Genomic DNA, 19677 nt, shown 5'->3' with positions numbered 1-19677 from the left:
TCAGCACCGCCTTCCCTCCTCCTCCTCCCCTTCCTCCTCCCCTTCCTCCTCCTCCTGTCCCGCCATGGCGGCCCCCGCGGAGCTCGGCGGGCTCACGGACGAGGCGGCGTACGGCGCCTGCTCGGAGCCGGATGCCGGCACCAAGGTGCGGTGGGTGGGTGGCGGGCGCGGCCCGCGGCTGCGGCGCCCGCCGCTCCCGGTGCCCTCAGGGCGCCTCACCGGGCGGACGTGCGGGGCGTGGGGGCCGGCATGGGGCCGGGCCGGGCACGGAGCTGCGCTGGGGCCTGTCTGCCGGGCAGCCCGGCGGGGTTCGGGTCGTGCAGGGCCGGCCGGGCCGGTCCCCGAGAGCCCCGAACCCGCGGGGCGCGCTCGGCCGGGCCCGCGCCTGGCCTGGCTCTGAGCGAGCGCTCCGGCCGCCCCCGGCCAGGGCGGCACAAAAAAACCCGTCAGAACGCCACAGACCTTTACACCTTTTTCTAGGGGAACCTTATAATTGCATTTTTTTGGTAATTATTTTCCCGTTACTTCTGTGATTTATTCTACCACTCACTTTTTATCCACTTGGTCTTTCACAAACCTCTTGGTATATAGTTAACGTGGAGCTTCAAGATAATATCATTGCCGAGTTACAGGTTGGTTTTGCTGCCAAGATATATAATCAAATTTGACAGAAGTTCAATACCTATGCCATGAAATAATCAAAATAATGGTCTCAGCAGTGTAGGAGACTCAATATTGAATATTCATGTCTGTTGTGCTTGTGTGTGAAGTTGTTCATGTATGCTACAGCCCCATAAAATAATAATAAATATAGGGATACCTTTTTTTGATGTATGTAATAATACATATTGAATGATACCACTCATGGGATTGCTTATTTGTTTTAAACATTATGTTACAAAGACATTGATTTAACACAAATCTGTACGTATAGAATTGGGACAAAAGTTTTTATTTAGATTTAATATAGTTCTCTTTGTTAGTTCTGAATCTGCTGGTTTTAGAGTCATTACTAACTGGCATCTCTGTCAATATCCTTAATTCAAATCTGGCTGATGTATAAAGAATAAACCTTTTTTCTCCCACAGGATTTCATGTTTCAGCAGACAATGTTAAGAGTAAAGGATCCTAAGAAGTCATTGGATTTTTATACAAGGATACTTGGAATGACGTGAGTAGAATTTGTATGCCATGATAAGTTTGGGTTTTTCTTCTGTTTTTCTGAAAAGAATTATTTTTTTGGATGTAATTATACTAATTGGTCTGACTACATAAACAATGCTGGCCCATCAGCTGATGCTTAGTTGGATGGTCTGGCAGTAAGCTGCAGATGCCTAAGCTACAAATGAAATAATATTGGCATTGACTAGAAATTTATTTTTTTCTTAAGTAGGTCATTAATTATCAGGGTACAGCTTGCTTACTTCCTCTTCACTGAGCCTGCAGCTGACTGGTAACTTTTATGACTGTGTTTATAATGAGGAGTCATTGTTAAAAATCTTGAAATTAAGTTTTTTCTGCTAGTTCTCAGAGGTGGCTTATGACTGCCTCCAGTCACATGGGAACAAGGCAATAAAGGGTGAAGACAAAGTCCAGGGTCAGTCATTTGGAGAAGGCTTTTAGGAGGCAGGTGCCATGCAATAGCTTAACACATTTATGCTGGGGCTTTTTGTGCATTCTTAGCATTTGAGTTATTTCAAAACAAAAGACTGTGTTTTTAAACATCTTGAAATGATCCAGACTAAAGTAAAATAAATTACTTCCATTGTAGTGAAAATGTGTGAAAATAAAAATTCAATACCTTGTAAAAAAGAAATTAGATTAATTTTGCACACCTACTTGTTCCAGTTAAATGTCCTATATAAAAATGTATGCTTAATGTATTTTTAATTGATTAAATTTTCACATCTGAAAGGGTTTTATCATTATAGCTAGCTATTGAAACTATGAATGTATTTCATCTAAAGGTGTGTTTGCTGTGTTCTTAAAATTTGATACCAGTGAGCTCTCTTGGATGAGTAAGATTCAAAGTAGATCTTTTGATTCCTTGGTGAAATTTTAAAGTGGTTAAAGGTTTTCCTGTGAAAACACAGTCAAGTAACAGAGTAACCTGAAGATGCAAGCCTTTGTACTGACTTCTATTCAGTTACTGGTAGTTTGGTTTTTAAACATCTGATTCTTTTAAAATTTTGTAGGTTTGTAATGTGTTCTGAAGTATTTTTATTTGATAGTTTAAAATGTAGCTATTTCAAGGTGTGGACTATAGAAAAGCAAAAAATTCATGGACATAATTTTTCCATGGGGGAAGCATCTTGGTTTATTTGCAAGGTACTGACTACCCTTTTAAGTTACTATTTCTAAATAATTGTTACCATTTAGACTGCTTCAAAAATTTGACTTTCCTACTATGAAGTTTTCACTCTATTTCCTGGGGTATGAAGATAAAAACGACATCCCGAAAGATAAAGCTGAGAGAACACCTTGGACCTTCTCTAGAAAAGCTACACTTGAACTGACACAGTAAGTGTTTACATAAAAAGAGATGACACTTAGCTAACAGTGATTAAACAGTGTTTAAATTGTATTGGATAAGTGTAAATCCCATCAGATTGAATAAAAAATTTAATCATTACAGTGGATGCATCTTTGCTGTCATACATCCTTACAATATATCTGAGATTGGATACTAGAAAAGGTTCATCTTCCTCTTTCAGAGCTCTTTCAAGCTGCTAGGTGAGCATTAATATGAAACAGTACTTGCTATATTTTATATGTATGCCATCTGGGTAAGTAATTTAGGGAAACCCAACCTTTCTTTGGATCCCCAAAGCGTCCTAATAATGGGTACCTATTGCTTTTGGACTATAATCTAAAGGGGTATTAAGTCAAAACATATGCTTCCTGTAGACAGGACAATTTGGTTAATGCTACTAATCATGATAATTGTGCAGAAACAATCTTCCAAATCCTGTCTTACTTAACTCCAGGACCTCCTACCCTCACTTGTTCCCCAATGATGGATAGATAAACTGATTTGTGCAGCAAAACCTTCTCTTTAATCTGTGACAGGAGTATTTCTGTCTCATTCAAATGTAGACCCTAAATAGTGAAGGAATGTGAAAATGGCTGGATTAGCCCCAAGACCATCTCTTGCATTCCATGACTAGGGAAGATCTTTGTAGTTTAATTATTTCAGCCAACAGCTGAAATTCTCTCGTTTCTTAGGAGAAGCAACTTACCCTTCTCCCAAGGAAACTGAACATTTAGGATTTGTTAATTTTAATGCTTTTCTTCAATATATAATAATTACTTCTTACAGCAACTGGGGCACTGAAAATGATGACAGTCAGTCTTATCACAATGGCAATTCAGATCCTCGAGGATTTGGTAGGTCTTTAATCTTGTGCTTATACTTTTTAAGCTTTGAAATAAAATTTGCTAACTTTTGGAAAGAAGGGAACTTGCCTTTCAGCCTTTATCTCTCTTCTTTCAACATGTATACTGTAAAAGATGATATTAAATGAACCAATGTGTTTCAGAATAATGAGCCATAGTTACACTCTTTATCAAGAATCTAATCCTTTGGCAAACAAACACATGCTAATTGTAACTACTGAGTGAAGAACATTAGTTGTGCTTGTGTATTAGATTATCTTGGTGCTTAAACTGATTAAATCTTGCATTTCCACCGTATAATCCACTAGTTACCAATTTGAAAGTAGAAGGACAATTTTGCTTGTCTGTAGCACTGATATTATTTATGTGGCTTGATTTGATACTCTGAGTGCTTGAAAGGTCACTGCTGTGAAATAAGTTTCACACTTGGTCCAGCCACTTGACATTTAAAGCTCCTGAATTGATTTGTAAGCTCAGTCCTTGCTTAGCACTGGTATCAGTCTCTGCAAGAACTGTATTAATGATAAACTCCATGTGCTGTTAAATAGAGCAAATACAACAAAATCTTGTTATGGACCTGTGCTTCAAGGAAGAGAATACCAATATAACAGTTTGATTGAAAATCTTATTTTTCCTTACTCTAAATAAAATTTGTGTCTAAACAACATAAGATACTTCAAGTCTAACATTTGTATTTAAAAGGCATTATCAAAAGACAACTCTTGGAAGAAGAATAATGTTAATACCCAAAACACTCTTCTTTGTGGAATTTTTTCTTAAACATAGTCATAGCTTATGTGAACTACAACATGTAATACTAAACAAACTTTTTTTCACAGAACACTCAGCAATACTTATAATACATTTTTTTTACCTTCTTGCACAGGACACATTGGAATTGCTGTTCCTGATGTCTATAAAGCTTGTAAGAGGTTTGAAGAGCTAGGAGTGAAATTTGTGAAGAAACCAGATGATGGTAAGTCTTGATCAGAAATGCAAGTATTTTTTCCCTTGGTTTTAGTATATTCTGTCTCAGAGATCTTCCTGGAAAGATGGGTAATGTCTTGTTAGGAGTTGACACTTTTTAGAAATTTCTAGAACCATTTACCCCTGCACTCCCTTATAGAGTGGGCAAAATTTGCAATAGGTGCATCCCAATACAATAATGCATCAGTCTGCCACGTGCCTTCTGTATGCAGCCTGACCTTCAGTAAAATTCATATTCTCTGTTGATGTCATAGATTACATGCCATGTATACTGCTGCCTAGAGTTGTCACATGTTGCCTAGAGTTGTCACAGAATTTACTGTAACATGGATCAAATTCATATGGTATATCTGCTTGGTTCTTGTCTTAGGAAAAATAGTCAGAAAACGTATTAGTTCCCACCCATTTAAACTGAATAATTCTTGACTTTTCTGACTATTTTCATGTAAACCCACCTAACACCTACTATGCAACCTACCTCTTATATTTTTAGCTCTTTGTCAGCTTTGGTAGGAATAGCCCCATTAGTCTGTAGCATAATTGGCTTGCATAATGTATAGTACAAATGTCTAGAGAGTATAAAAGCAAAGAATGTCTATGTGAAAATATCCCAAAATACAGAAGTGGTGAGTAGTCTTGCATTTTTCAGATGGATTCTCTTCCATGAAAAGACTCATGAGATTTTTAGAACTATGTAATACATGTAATGCTAATAATTTAAAAGAGACTTAAATGATTTTCATCTTATTCTATGTAGTCTCAGCTGAAGCAAAAGAAGAAATATAAAAAAAATAACTTGATTTCTTGAATTAAGAATAGATCTTGGTATTTCTAGCATTTTAGAGTTTCTGAGCCTTTTTAAATTTGTCCATTTGTTAAACCCTGAGAGGCTTAAAATGAGAGTTGCTGACTTAGAGCTGTGCAGTGATAGGAATGAAACTACACAGAAGAACAAGCTTAGACTATAAATGGAGGGAATCACAAGAAAGAACTGAAGCAGACAAGGGGTGGGGGCAGAGTAAAAGGTCTTCTTCAAAATTTAGAAATAAAATTAATGCACCAAATACCAAGCAGGGGGAGGAAGTTTAGGGCTTCACACTGTTTGCACAGCAGGCTGGGAGATCAAGCATGGAGTTTATTTTCCTGCCTTACCAATCAAACATCTATTTTCTCAGTTGTTTTTGTCACTAGAATATATTAAGAGCTAGGCTCGTTCTGTTACAGTAAAGAACTTAATGGAACAAGTATAAGTACAAGTATGTGGTTAACACTTTAAAGATAACATATTCAGTTGTGCTATCCTGATCTACTGTCGAAAACAATTTTTGGGGACCCTGTTTTAATTTTCCAACAGTAGAACTTACAACAATCCTATCCTGCATTTCCCTGCTTTATGAAGTGATGCAGAAGTGTACTGTAAACCATGTCAGGGGTAAAAATGTTATGTAAAATTTCAGTGTAGAGTCAGGAATGATGGGAGATGAACAGGGCAGAGAAACACAGGATTTTATACCAGCAAAACCACTTCAAGAAAATATACTGAAACATCTCCAGTGCACAAAAATGTTTTTTTGAATTTTGAGGATGAACAGTTACAGGGTCATATGCAAAAAAACTTCAATCAACAAAAGACAGAGTTCCTAAGTGACTTTCAACTATGGCTTTATTGAGAGTAGGATTGACAGTTTTGCATAAGATCTAATTCTGATTAAAAACTAATCTGGATGTTTTTGGAATTATCCATCTAAATTTGAACTAATTCTCATGGAAAAAAAAAAAAGTAATTTTTCAAAGTAATCATATTTGATATTTAGAAACAGACATGTAGTCTTAATTTTCTTTTTTTTTTTTTTTTTCCTAATAGGTAAAATGAAAGGACTTGCATTTGTTCAGGATCCTGATGGCTACTGGATTGAAATCTTGAATCCTAACCACATGGTGACTCTCACTTAATTCTAGTGAAGTATATTGTATATAATAGAGGCCTACTTTCAGACTCCTGGAGAAATCTGTAACAGTGTTTGTGAAATTGCTTAATAGAGAAGAATCAGTCACATTCAGAATTTCCTTCAAAACTGTCCCCTGAGACCTCACCTGGATTCCCTTTTCTTGTCCTGCGATGCCACTGCAAATTGTTTCCAGTTAGGAATATTCAATCATTTTCTACAAGAGCACTTACACAGATTCTCCTCTTGAACATTTATTGTATTAATATTTCAATAAACACTATCAAAAGATACGTGACCAGAAATTCACTGCATCTCACACTGATTAGATTCAAACTAACAACAACAAATCCTGTGTTACTACTGATGAGCATCAAGGAGGATCCAAAAAGAAGCTTCAGTATATTTTTTATAATGTCAGAAGACCCTGAAGACTTCATGTCCTGTCTTGTATACTAGAAAATAAAATGTCAGGCTAATTTTGACTGGAGTAGTAGCATGCTTATAAAAGTCATAATCTTACTTACAGTGTTCCAGACAAAACTCTTTTTAAAAAGGAGCAGTCTTAAACAATCTTGCAAAAAGAAATTTTATAGAGGCAATAAATCTGTACAGCAGAAAGAATTCAGTCTTTCAGCTCAGCTTCTGACTGCTAATTGACAGCAAAGAGAAGAGGTCTCAGTTGCTAACCCATAAGGGATCCTTGTCTCAACACTAGGAAGAACTTGCTCCAAGTTTTTGTTTCAGTAGAATCCTGGGGCTGTATTTGACTTAAATGCTCTGTATATTCTGCCTTAGGAAGTTATGGAAAAAGGGTATCTGAAACAACATTTTCCTACTACTAAGACATTTGATATGGCTTCCCAAAACAAGTGATTGTACATACCTGTGAGCAACAGGAAAACGTAGCATTTCCATGTGTTACACAAATTATGTGATTTTATGCAGTTTCACCGCTTATAAACACAGTAAATGATGAGAAGTTTGAAATCTTTTTTTTTTTCTTCCAACAAGGAAAGAAAGACCCTTTGCCTTGTCTTACTCTGGTTTGTGTAGCACCTAACTTCTTCAGTTATGTGGCTATCAAATAATGTGTAAGTGTAACCAAAGACTAACAAATAGTATAATTGCAGTTCACTTCTTAATAAAGCATTGGTGAAACCTACAAAAAAGCACCATGACCTGTTGCTTTGTTTATTGTTGAATTCTAGATGACTGCTGTTTTGCTTTGAGGATTCTGTTTTGAATAACTGTATGCAGCAGTGGTCCTTTCCTGTAGATTCTTCACAGACCTCACTGGTCCATGTTTTGTCTGTCTCTTGCATAGTCTTGGGAACCCAGTCAATTGCCTGATGCTGGCCAATGCCAAAGGGAGCTATGTCTCCTAAAAACTGGGAGAGGCGCCCCTCCAGCTCCTGCTGCCCTGTGCTGGACCAGACAGTGGAAGGATCCTGGATGAGCCCCTGTGTGAGAGGAAAAGCTGTGCTATGAAAAGCCAGTGTCAACAAAGGAGACAGGGGAGTCCTGCAACTTTATTTGAATAAAGGGGAAGAGCCCACTGGGGCACATGCCTGCAGGGTTTTCTCTCGAGGTTTTGGGGGTGCAGCCTCCTTTTATAAAGTCCTGGGCACCTGTTGCCCTATTCCTTTCCCCATTGGCTGAGGTATTAGGAAGGTACAGCCTTCCCTGCTGCCTACCATACATTCCCCCTTGGAGCTGCTGTTTTCCTCCAAAGTTCAGAAACTCAGACTTGTGTATACCCATTTTTCTGTTTCAAGAGCCATACTGTCTGGGCTCTATAACCAGCCTGTGGCTTGAAGTTGGTAGAGACACTAAGAACTATTTCAAAGACATTAACACCCATACTCTCACCCATGGAATGGTTTGGAAAGATATGAGTACACATCTTTCCTATCATGTAGTCCAGTGAATAACTATAGAAGTAGGAGCAGGCTATGCTAAAACTTGCCTGCTCAGTAATCAAATTTTACCCTTAAGCATGTTGGCTAGCCTTGTAGTGACCCTTGGGGTTTTTTTGCGCTTTACAATGTGTAGACATGAAAGATTGTGACGTAATAGAGGAAACTAGCAAAAAACCACTGGCATCTACAAACTGTTACAGCAGTATCATGAAATGAACAAGGTGTTTGGTTTGCTCTTCTTGCTTCCTGCAAGGAAGGCTTCTGCTATATAAAGCATGGAATTAAATCGCGTGTAATGCTTTGCCTCTCACGGTTACGTAGCGACGGGCCCACATTCCCCATTCCCGCTGGGAGAGGCTCTCCTGACGCGGGAAAGCAGGACACGCAGCGAGGGCGGGAGCTACGCACGCCGCTACCCAGGAGACAGGGATTTTGAAGGCAGCCAAGGAGCAGCGGGCAGGGCGGCGGGGAAGGTTAAACACCACAGTCGCTATTTCGCAGTGCCCGTTCCGCGCTGCGCCCCGGCCGCCGCCGCTCCCGGGGCGGAGCAGGAAACGCGGCGGCGGCGGCGGCGCTCCCGCGGCGCGGCGGGACCCGATTGCATCACACGCTGGCCGCTGGCGTCAGCGCGCCGCCGGGTGACGTATGCACGGCGGCGGGGCGGGGGGAGGAGGCCTCGGCGGCGGCGGGGCCGGTGAGTCCCGCGGGCGGGAGGGGCGCGGCGGCCGCGACCCCGGGGCCGAGCGGGGTCCCGAGGCTGCCCGGGCTCCTGCGGTGCTGCCGTCGGCGGCTCCCGCCGGCAGCGGGCGGGGCGGGCCGGGAAAGGAGCCGGGCGCGTTTGGCGGGGAAGCGATTTCTCCTGGAGTGCCTTCTTGAGCAGGCGAGGGAGGGGCGGCGGAGCGCGCTGGGGTCGCCTCTCCCGGCGCCTCCCGAGCCGGGGCTCGGCGGCGGCCCCGGTACCCCGGGCACGACCTTGGGGCATCGCCGGCTCCGCGCCGCCTCTGGTCCGCGCCCGCCTCCGCTGCCGCCCCCTGTCCTGCCCTGGCTGGCTTCTCGGGGCCCTGCCGTGGCCATCTGATTCGCATTTTATTTCTTTATAAAATATAAGTTCAGTATTCTGACGCTCTCGCGGTACTCAATGTTTTCCCCGGTGCTTTGGTGTCGTAGTAGTTTAAGCACTCTGCAAGTTACGCATTACTGTGATTCATTGAAATTACTCTCAACTTAGAAAACATATTATCAGACTTGAAAAAAACCAAAAACAACTCGATGCTAACTTGTTAGCAATCTGCGGGTGATTTTGCTCGCCGAGCAATGCTCTTTGCTCATATTTTTAAAAGTGCAGCACACAGACCTTCTTAAAGTCCTGTGCTGGGATAATTTAAGCTTTTGTGTGTTTTAGGATTTAATTTGAGCCTGCTCACAAAACAGGTGTATTTAATGTGTCTTCTGTTACAAATCTGTAAATCAGGTGCTTGAAGTGTTCTGTTGAGATGTTTCCTCAAATTTAACAAAAAAAGACCCCAAGTTTTTTCGTGAATATGTTTATATAACACAGGCCAACTTCATAACATGCATTACTTATAGGAAAGATACTTACATATTACATTTTGATCCTCAAAACACAGGATACTTTCTTTGTAAAAAGCCTGGATTTGATTTGCAGGATTAAGGTGTGAGTTTCTAGTTCATGAGATTACCTACAAATATTTTTTTTCTACCTCCTCCTCTTTTGTTCTCTTGAACATATTCCATAAAGAAATTTAGAGTGACCCTTATGAGAGAATTCACAGATCAAGGTATCATCTGTTTAGCAAATTAAATGCAGTTTATTTTTCCTCCTGGCAGGTTTGATGGAAAGGTTAACAATAGCTTAAGCTTGTTAAGACAGACTCATTATGTTGGTTATGTATTTAAGCAAGTCAAGCCTCTATATTTCTCTCTTTCCTGACCCGACAGTTTTGTTTTGGTTTCCTGTTTAAAAAAGGGCTTGCTCAATAAAAAGGTCTGCAACTGCCAAGTTTTGTAAAAAAACAAAAAAACAACCACCAAAATCCAAACAGAATCCCCTAAACTTTAGCTAGGCAAGAACACTTGGAGAATTTTGTCTGTGTAGGCAATAAAATATGTGTGATGCAATTTATATAGAACTAGTTTAATTAGGACACCCATATAGGAAAATTTCAGGGACATTAATGCTGTAGCAGAAATGTCAGGATGGAATTTTTTTGCTTATAATAAATATGGCAATATGTTACTGTCTTCTGTGATGGTAAAAAATATGAACGGTCAAAATTAAATTATGATGACTCAAAGCAGAAATACTATTCCTGAATTCTAATGTTTTTAGAAGTTTTCCTGTTATATTGAAGTTTTTTTAAAGAATTTATTTCTGCAAAAAGTTGAATTGAGAAATATGCATCTCACTTTCTTCATAGGGCTCTGTGGTCACGATTTCTGATGGTGTGTTTTTCATGCATTGTTCCAGGAAATGGTCCAGTTGTTGCTGTGCAGCTGGATGTTGCTGAATAGTGTTTCTATGAGCTTGCTGTTCAATCTGTCTGTTGTTCAGAATGGCGAAGAACCCTAATTTCCCAGAAGCAGGGAATCTGCCTACAGGCTATGCTCACTGTAGGTCAGACAACTTCCCTGGTGAGTGGACCCACTGTGTTTTCTCGAGATTGGAATGTTTTCATTGTATGCAATTTTAACAGGTTAATTTCATATATCTGTTAATAAATAATCTGCACCAATTGTATTGTTCTTTGTACTTAGCTAAACTTGTTCATTCTCTTCTGTGACAGGAAAGCATCTGAGTGGAATGTAAAATGTTAGCACTATGGCACTTAAGTGATGGGTATGTGTTTGCAGATGAGCAGGGAAAAAGTTCCCATATGCTTTGAGTCAAAACATTTTTTGGTACTCAGTTGCTATTTAGAATGCTGTGATTGGATGCTGTGGTTAGTTTCCCTTAATGTTGCCATCTGCTTTCCTTTTAGTCCTTTTACAACAGAAGGGTTGGAGATGAGACTTGGAATTTCTGTGAATTGCACTTTCTTGAGCTTTCATACTCTGATTTATAAAGTCCTAAGGATTGATTATGTTGTTTCTATTTTTGGCTACAAAGTATCAAAACATGATTGGTTTTTTTTCTGTTACAATTTTTGCTCAGGTTTGTTACTTAGAAGTACAAAGGATCTAGGGTTCTGTCAGAACCCAGGTATTTATTCTCTGAATGTTGAAGTATTTACTGAAAATTTCTGTTTCCTGAGATCATGTATTTATAAAAAGACATATTTGAACCAGTGGTAAGCTTGTGCAGTCGTGTTACCGTTACACCTATCATGTTCTGGGAGTCTTTGTTAATAGAAATTGAAACTAAACTGCTTTTGCTAGGTACAAACTAGAGGGTGTAGGAGTTAGTACTTTTAAGGCATGAAATTATTTGCTTAGTGTTTATAATCTAGATTTATTTCATGAAAAAAATGAATTCCAGCAATAATCTGTTTATTGGTGTTTGTTTCTAAAGTTTTGTTAGAACTATCAGTTATGTAAACATTCTTCACTTATGTTATATAAATTTTTTCTTCAAATAATTTTAATGATTAATTTGTTATATTCAATTTTCTACACCTGGTAGGAGAACAAAACTTCCATGTTTCATTGAAACAGCACTGCTTTTCAGAGAATTCTTGAGGGTTAGCCTAAATGAGAGAGGGAAGAGACTGAATGCTGATCTCTCATTGCAACTGAGAGTTGTTTAAAAAGGATGTCATTGCTGTTGTTGCTGCATTTCCTGGATCATGTTTTTATATCCCATAACATGTATGGGATAGAGTACTGTGTAGAAATACAGGAAACCAAAAGCTTGGAGGGGGTGGTTGTTTCTCCAGGCACAGCACACATTATGTAGTATTGCATGCTGCCTTTTGTCATAAATACCAGCCTGCATCTTCCACGTGCTCTCTGTTGAAGCAGGTCACGAATAGCGTGTCTTCCAGTGGGGTCAGAGGAGTGCTTTGTAGGCCTTAGGACTTAAGAAATGCCTTTTCACTTGGTTGAAGTTCTAATAGTGCCTCAAAATCACTGAGAAGACTGTTTTGTTTGTTTGTTTCTGTGTCATGACCAAAGCTGCAACAGCTGACTCCTGAAGCAGTTAATTAGCTCTGAATACCTCCTGGAAGTAGGTTATGGTGCTGGCAACAGGCATGTAAATGGCATGTTCTCTGACTGCCAGGAAGAGTAAGCACCTGTATTCTCTCAAAAAGTGATGTTGTTTGATGACAGAAGATGCCAGAGGGAGTTTCAGGAAGGGTTTTGCCCAAGTTCTTTAGCAGCATCTATCTTTTTTAAAATTATAAATAGTACTTTTGAATAACAACTAGAAAAAGACATATTTAGCTATACAGGGAAGTTGTGAGCTCATAGCAACTTGGCACAGCTAAAGTGGTTATTAGGTTTTACTTCCTCAAACAAGAAATGTACAGATCCCTTAAAGGGTTGCCTGAATTAATTCATCCAGCCTAGGAAGATGTGAACTCATGTATTATTTAGTTCTGTATTTTGAAGGCAGGACTGTCTCACTGGTCTGCTTTGTATGAAAATTCCACAATACAGGCAAAACTTGTGTTGGAAATCTGTACTAGTAGACAAGAGATGAGTTGGTGTGTTTCTTCAATATACTGGTGGTACCCATAAAGCACAGAAAAGCCATGAACATGATTTTGTAAAGGTGAGAGTGACCAACACTTTGGGTCATTTAAGCTTTTGAAAAACCTCCTCAGCTTGTAGCCATGTCCTGTATTGAGTCCTGTATTCCTGTGCTTAGCAGGTTTGTGTTTGATGGTCTAGAATAGTACATGGAACCAGCAATTTGGAGAGCATTAAACACCAGAAAAAATGTGCCTTGCTGCTTAACACACAGGGCAATATCTAAATTTCTACTTTCATTGCTTGCTGGTGTTCAGCATCTTGATGTTCATAAGGGTTGGGCATCCTCGGGTCACTAGCAACTGTTCCCACTTCAGACTTTGCCCTCTTATACACACTGGACACTTGTTTAGACAGAGGTTTATGTACTCTGGAGAGGGAAGTGTGCTTTTGATTTTATTTGTTTATTTAACCTTAAATAGAAACAATTTCCCTTGAGCTTTTCACCCTATTGGCACACGACAACATCCACGGCTACTGAAAGCAAAGTTTATATGCAGCTGGTGGCATTTCTTTGTCTTTACTACTTTTGCAGTCTCTCAGTTTTATTCAGACAGTACCTGTTCTTATTTTTTAAAGACAAGAGAAACGAAGAAGTAGAATGTAGCAAAAAAGTTGAAAATAAAATTAGATTTTAAAATTAAAATATGCCAATATTTGTACAAGAGTTAAGTATCATAAATCAGCTTCCCTAATCAATAAATGTTTAAACTAGCAGACAGAGGTAATACTGAGTTCCTTGATGATGTGTAATTCACAGGTAGTTGGTTTGCCTAACTATTGCAAATGAAGATCAACAACTGCAATTATGGGTGTGGTATGAAAATCTTCAAGGTGTATGGAGACCTGAGATTGCAGCTGAGTAACAAATACATCTTTTTGTATCCTCCTTTAGTGTAATAAAAAGTTTTCTATTTTGAGGGCATTTCAATTTTACCGTTGTCTATAAACTCTCAAACAATTATGTTGTGGTAAGTGGTTTTGCTGGGCTGATGTGAGTTTATCTTGCTTGTTAGAAAGCAAATCTTACTGAAAGTGTATATAGCATAAATCTAAATTGTCTTAACTATTCATAAATTAACCAGTGCAAGTGAAAGAAATAGTCTGTTATTATGAAAACCTGAAAATTAATTTGCCTTCATGTCAGGACAGAAGAATGACTGTACAGTGTTCTGTGTTAGGCTGCCTCCAGTATCTTGGCTGATGTTGCTGGTCCTGTGCTGTAGTGGCTACACAGGCACACAGCTTCTACTTCAAGTAGCAGAGACAGCCAGTGGAAAACTGGGGGTTTGTTCCCATTTGTGCTGTGATCTATCGTTGATTTTGATGATATACTGTATTTTTCTTAAATTTTATTTTCTATTTCTATCCTTTTTTTTTTTTTTTTTTCCAATTTTCATTTGAAGTTCTTTGCAGTTGTGTTTCCACAGTATCTTGATTTTGGGTAAAGCATTTCCATGTGTTAAACTGCAAATAATAATTAGACCCAAGTACATCTGTTTGGGGTTTTTTTAACGTATTTTCTCATGGTATTTTTACAGTAGAATCTAAAAGTGTATATCTGTCATGAATATATGACTTGAAAGATTTATGTGTTAGGTGTGTGCAAGGTATGGCCTTATAATTTTCTTGGTTCTTGTGGTACACCACCTTTTTTCAGTGCTAGGTATCTGCCCATTTTGAAAATGGCTACTAACTGGAGCAGGGAAGATGTCTCTGAAGATATGGATGGTCATCATCTAAAACAACCAACCTCTTTTTAAAGAAAAGTTATCCAAAGTGTAACAGTAGAAGCCAATGCAAGACATAAATTCACTTTTGGATGCTCTTGCCATTGAGACTGCAGAGCTTCTTGCCAAAACAAACCAAAACCATAAAAAGCTAAAACCTGTTGTGAATGAAGAAGAAACAAAATAATTCCACAGAAGATATGACTAATGCATTTATCTATATTGTACTTTGGTGGGCAATCTCCTAATTGTATGACTGAGAGGTATTAGGGAGTTTGTTTTTGTGTGTGTGGTGTGTAGATATATATATATGCAAGGGAACAAGAAGTCATCAAGAAAACTGAGTGTAAAGAATATGAAAATTTAATTGTAAAGCTTTTCTCTCTGATAGACTTGGTTATTTATTAAAAGTTATCCAGGTTGTTTATTTTCTCCCTTTTTCTGAAAAGTTGACTAGAAACCTGCAAAAAAAAAGTTTTATTTTTCACTGATTCTAGTACAGACTGGAGAGTTAAGACTAAACTCGATTGGTCACCTTGCTTATTTCTATTTTGTGTGTATGCATTTTAATTCAGATAAAATTGCTTTCTAATGGTAACATGATGTAAAATAGTTTAGTTTTTCATTCCCTTTGTTTGAAACTTTTTATTTTAAGTAAATATGTTGACTGAATAGCAAAGTAACAATTCTGTGAAATACTTAGCTAGAATTGTTGGTGCCAGCTGTGTCGCATCTGTTTGAAAATGAACTTTTATAGAAAACCTCTTGGTTTAATTTTTCTTATAATCATACGATCACTTAGATTAGACACTTTTTTGTTATTGCAGTTATGTTATTCATAATATCTTAACACTGCTTGTTTTCTCTGTCCTTTAGGCTACCAGTATCACCATCCCTCCAAGATGAGTAACAGCCACGCACTTCGCCCGTACACGGCTGTGGGGGAGATCGACCACGTTCACATCCTGTCGGAGCACATTGGCGCTCTGATGAACGGCGAGGAGTACAGTGACGTCACCTTCATCGTGGAAAAGAAGCGCTTTCCCGCACACAGAGTCATCCTGGCTGCTAGGTGCCATTACTTCAGGTGAAGGATGACTTTTTGTCAGGCTCACAGGAAATGTTTATGTAGATGAGATAAACATTGTTTCTCTATGAACTTTTCAGGGTGTAATCATCTGTCCATTGAGTGTGACCTTTTCTGTGGGAATGTTTCCCAGCACATCAAATCATTGTGTTCCAATAGAAAAAGATAAATACCATGTCACAGTGTTATTCTTTTGACCTTCATTAAATTGGATTTTGAAGGTAGTTTCATAAATTCAAGGAAAAGAGAACTTGAGAACAGGAAAGTACCTCTGCAAAGTTGTTTTGATTTCTCAGAGTATAAATGGTGTGTTTCTATAGAATATACTCAGATAGCAAGTTTCATTTTGATAAATTGGAATTGAGAAGAAGTTTGGCTGACACAGACTAGAATATTTTAAAACTAGGAGTACTACTAATCCAACTTTTTTAAGAGCTTGGGATTTTTCAATAGAACTACATTTAATATTTCAGTGAATTTTGTCAGAGGGATAAGCTACTAACTAAACTAAACTCTCTTCCTTACAGGGCATTATTGTATGGAGGAATGAGAGAATCTCAGCCTGAAGCAGAAATTCCTCTTCAGGACACCACTGCAGAAGCATTTACCATGCTGTTGAAATATATTTACACTGGTCGTGCTACGCTACGAGATGAGAAAGAAGAGGTTCTTCTTGACTTCCTAAGCCTAGCACATAAATATGGATTCCCAGAACTGGAGGATTCCACATCTGAGTATCTTTGCACAATACTTAATATTCAGAATGTCTGTATGACTTTTGATGTTGCCAGTCTTTATTCTCTTCCCAAATTAACTTTTATGTGCTGTATGTTCATGGATAGAAATGCCCAAGAGGTGCTCTCCAGTGAAGGCTTCCTGTCACTTTCCAAGGTATATCTTTTGTTTGCACATTTTTTCCCCAGGACTATTAATTTTAATGGTAAAAGAATTTTGTGATGAAATACTAATGAGGGCACCAATTGAAAACTTGTGTTAGCTCATGCTTATTTTATATTTGTGAAACTGTGATGGTTGGAAATATTCAAGACAAGCTGGACTGAAAATCTGTTCTGAATTTTTTAGGTATTGACCAGTCAATATAGCTAAATATGGTATATCTAATGGAGTGCTCTAAAAGATGGCAGCAGGCAATCTAATTTTAATCTGTTTTATTTCATCTGTTCCTGGTATAATATAATTTGGCTTATGAATGCTGCAGAGGAGAAGTCAAATATAGACTTGAGTATGACAGGACATACTTTGTTCTGTTAATTCCTTGATATAGCCTTCATCAGTGATGAGTGATCATCTGCTGGGTAAATGAAAGCATTCTGGAGATTACTGTGATTTATATTGTTGATTGTCATGTTCTGAATTTGCAGAATGTGGTGGTGTGGTAGGGTGGTTTGGGGGTTTTGTGTGTTTTTTGTTAGATGCATAAATATTTGTAGCTGTTCTATAGGCTGTTCTATGAAGTTGAAATTTTGCACTTAATCTGAAGGGGTCTTTGGGCTGGATGTAATACTGAGAGAGTGCTTTCAAGTGGTGTTCACAGGAAACATCAGAGAACTTTGAATGAATTATGCTTTAATTGGGGTTTTTAAAGTATTTTTTCATAAGGGAAAAGCTGTGAAGGGTCTATTCCCTGAATGAGTATATGACCCTGGTGTAAGTTACTCATTGGATAAGGAAAAAATATTTTATTTTTCTCTCTCTCTGTACTTTGTCATGTGCAGTTTGTTAAATCTGAGCTGTGAGAGCATATTATCAATAAAGAAATGAGGCAACATCATTCATGAGGAAGTGCACACTTTGAGGTCTTTGACATAGACAGTCCTGGTTTATCCTGGTTTTTCCTTTTTCTAGCTAAATGAATATCAAAAAGCTATTAGATTATTTTTGTTCTCTTTTTGCAGCCAGTGGGTTTTCTACATAAGAGCCACTGGAATTTTTATCTGGTGATTCTTTGTTGGCACCAAAAGACAAAGAGAAAGATTGTGACAGGACAGAAATCTCAAGTAGTTAGAAATGGTTTTTAAAAGGGATTCCAAGCAGCACTTTTTTTTCTCATCATTGCTCTTATAGCAACCTAAGTTTAAATGAATGTTTTGAGTTATACTGACAAGTCCTCAAATCTCTTGAAAAATTCCAAAGCAAATTTGAACTACTGAATGGTATTATATTAATTTGATTAGTTCTCTACATTTCCATTTCTTCTAGTGATTTTCTAATTTTTCCTATTATTTTGGTAATGGATTTTGTAATTCTTGCATAACTAACACAAACTGGAATTTCAGGAAATCACCCCTTTAGAAATTATTTTTGATAGCTACAAGTTAGAGTAGCCATTAATTTCTGGGTTATTTGAATTTCCCTTGATTAAAAAAATAAAATTCAATTTAATTTCTGTTTATTTAGGGGTGTATTTTTTTTGTTCTTATTTCTCTTTTCCAGGCTGCTCTTCTAAGTATTGTACTGAGGGACTCATTTGCAGCTCCTGAAAAGGACATTTTCCAAGCTTTGATGAACTGGTGTAAACATAACCCTAAGGAAAACCATGCTGAAATCATGCAAGCAGTACGTTTGCCACTAATGAGTCTAACAGAACTACTGAATGTTGTAAGACCTTCTGGATTGTTGTCACCTGATGCCATCCTAGATGCCATTAAGATTCGTTCTGAGAGTCGGGATATGGACCTCAACTACAGGGGCATGTTAAGTAAGCATCAGGTTTTTTGTTCTTTCCTTCTCATTTAGTGACTGGTTGTCTGGAGGATATGGTTAATTTGTGCTTTGAGTTTTCATCTACCACTGTGTGTTATAAAAGATTTGCAGTAGGAAATATCTTGTTATGTAACTGTTCACGCCATTTTTATTTCTCAATATTAGTCACTTATTTTCTTGCTTTATATCTAAGATATTGTTGAACCATGAATGTAATACCTTTTTCCTGGAGGAAGTGCTAATTTAATAGAAAAAAATTTACAAAATCATTGAAAATAAAAATGGATTTGCTATGAGATATATTATATTTAAATGGTTTTATGTTGATAGTGACTTGTTTTCTACTTCATAAACATTTTCATAATTTCTCCACTACTTATGACTTTTCTCTTACTATTTACATGCTTGTCTAAATAGTTTAAACAGGTCTCTGAATTCGTTTTAATGGAAGCCTAAAAAGTGTAAGAAGCCTTGTGTTTGACTTGTTTTCTGTGCTCTTTGTTAATTCAACGAGAGTATCTAACACTCAAGCTTTAAAAAGACAGCTGTCTAATGTGTGAGTTTGACCCTCAGCAAAGAAAAAAGTTAAATGTTCTTTAGGAGTCTGGGCTGTATTCTCAGTCATGCATGATGAGCCCTAAAAATTACTGCTGTCTTAAAATTGCATATTCTCTTTGTTCTCCCTTAGAAGTTATAGTTATTAATATTTAAACATCTGAGTTTAATATTAGTATATTGCAAGATTCTTGTCATGTGAGACATTCTGTTAACACTGCAGTAGATTAATTTGAATAAGTCAAATGGTCTTTTCTGGCTTCTTTTCCTGGATATTTATCTCCACAATAAAATTCTCCTAATTACAGCTTTTTAGAGAGTGGAATTTCTTTGTTGTTTTAGTACTCATTCAAGATCTTGAAACTTTCTATTTGTGGAAATGCTGACGACCACTTACGACTTCAAATTCTGTTCTTTAGGTGTGAAATTTTTAACGCCCTGTTAAAATTCATACTTCTGTTGCCTACCTGCCTTAAAAGTTTGGGGTAACTTTTCATCATTTAGTTTTTAGATCATATTTTCTAGGATCTCTCCTCAAACAGGACTGTGAAAAATGTCTTTTGAACAATTTGGAGTATTGTTCTATAAGCGGTTGAAATTAGGGATCATTTTTCCCAGCT

At 38.0% G+C, this 19677-nt stretch overlaps 2 protein-coding genes across 3 annotated transcripts in view; both read left to right on the top strand.

Annotated features, from left to right (window-relative positions):
• Positions 1-7504, top strand: GLO1 (glyoxalase I). Its single transcript, XM_079329402.1, has 6 exons — positions 1-145; positions 1089-1171; positions 2380-2520; positions 3320-3387; positions 4283-4372; positions 6248-7504. The coding sequence occupies exons 1-6, from the start codon at positions 65-67 to the stop codon at positions 6334-6336; spliced, it is 552 nt and encodes a 183-aa protein (XP_079185528.1). The 5' UTR covers positions 1-64; the 3' UTR covers positions 6337-7504.
• Positions 7505-8820: 1316 nt separating this feature from the next.
• The window catches only part of BTBD9 (BTB domain containing 9), a 112636-nt gene continuing 101779 nt past the window's right edge, over positions 8821-19677 (top strand). For both annotated transcript variants that reach the window (XM_079329332.1, XM_079329331.1), the window contains exons 1-5: positions 8821-8945; positions 10740-10903; positions 15568-15778; positions 16306-16669; positions 18233-18497. In XM_079329332.1, coding sequence (XP_079185458.1) covers positions 10825-10903; positions 15568-15778; positions 16306-16669; positions 18233-18497 — 919 coding nt within the window. In that variant the 5' untranslated portion in view covers positions 8821-8945; positions 10740-10824. The remainder of the gene's footprint in view (positions 8946-10739; positions 10904-15567; positions 15779-16305; positions 16670-18232; positions 18498-19677) is intronic.

This window comes from Erithacus rubecula (assembly GCF_903797595.1).
Source record: "Erithacus rubecula genome assembly, chromosome: 2".
Taxonomy (NCBI): domain Eukaryota; kingdom Metazoa; phylum Chordata; class Aves; order Passeriformes; family Muscicapidae; genus Erithacus; species Erithacus rubecula.
The sequence above is the reverse complement of the archived record's forward strand: the minus strand, read 5'-3'. Positions and strand labels throughout refer to the sequence as shown.

Excerpts from the sequence above, each read along its gene's own strand:
- GLO1 (XM_079329402.1), top strand. The coding sequence starts at position 65 with ATGGCGGCCCCCGCGGAGCTCGGCGGGCTCACGGACGAGGCGGCGTAC. Across the intron at positions 1,172-2,379 it reads ACAAGGATACTTGGAATGAC|ACTGCTTCAAAAATTTGACT; the intron begins GTGAGTAGAATT and ends GTTACCATTTAG. Across the intron at positions 4,373-6,247 it reads TGTGAAGAAACCAGATGATG|GTAAAATGAAAGGACTTGCA; the intron begins GTAAGTCTTGAT and ends TTTTCCTAATAG.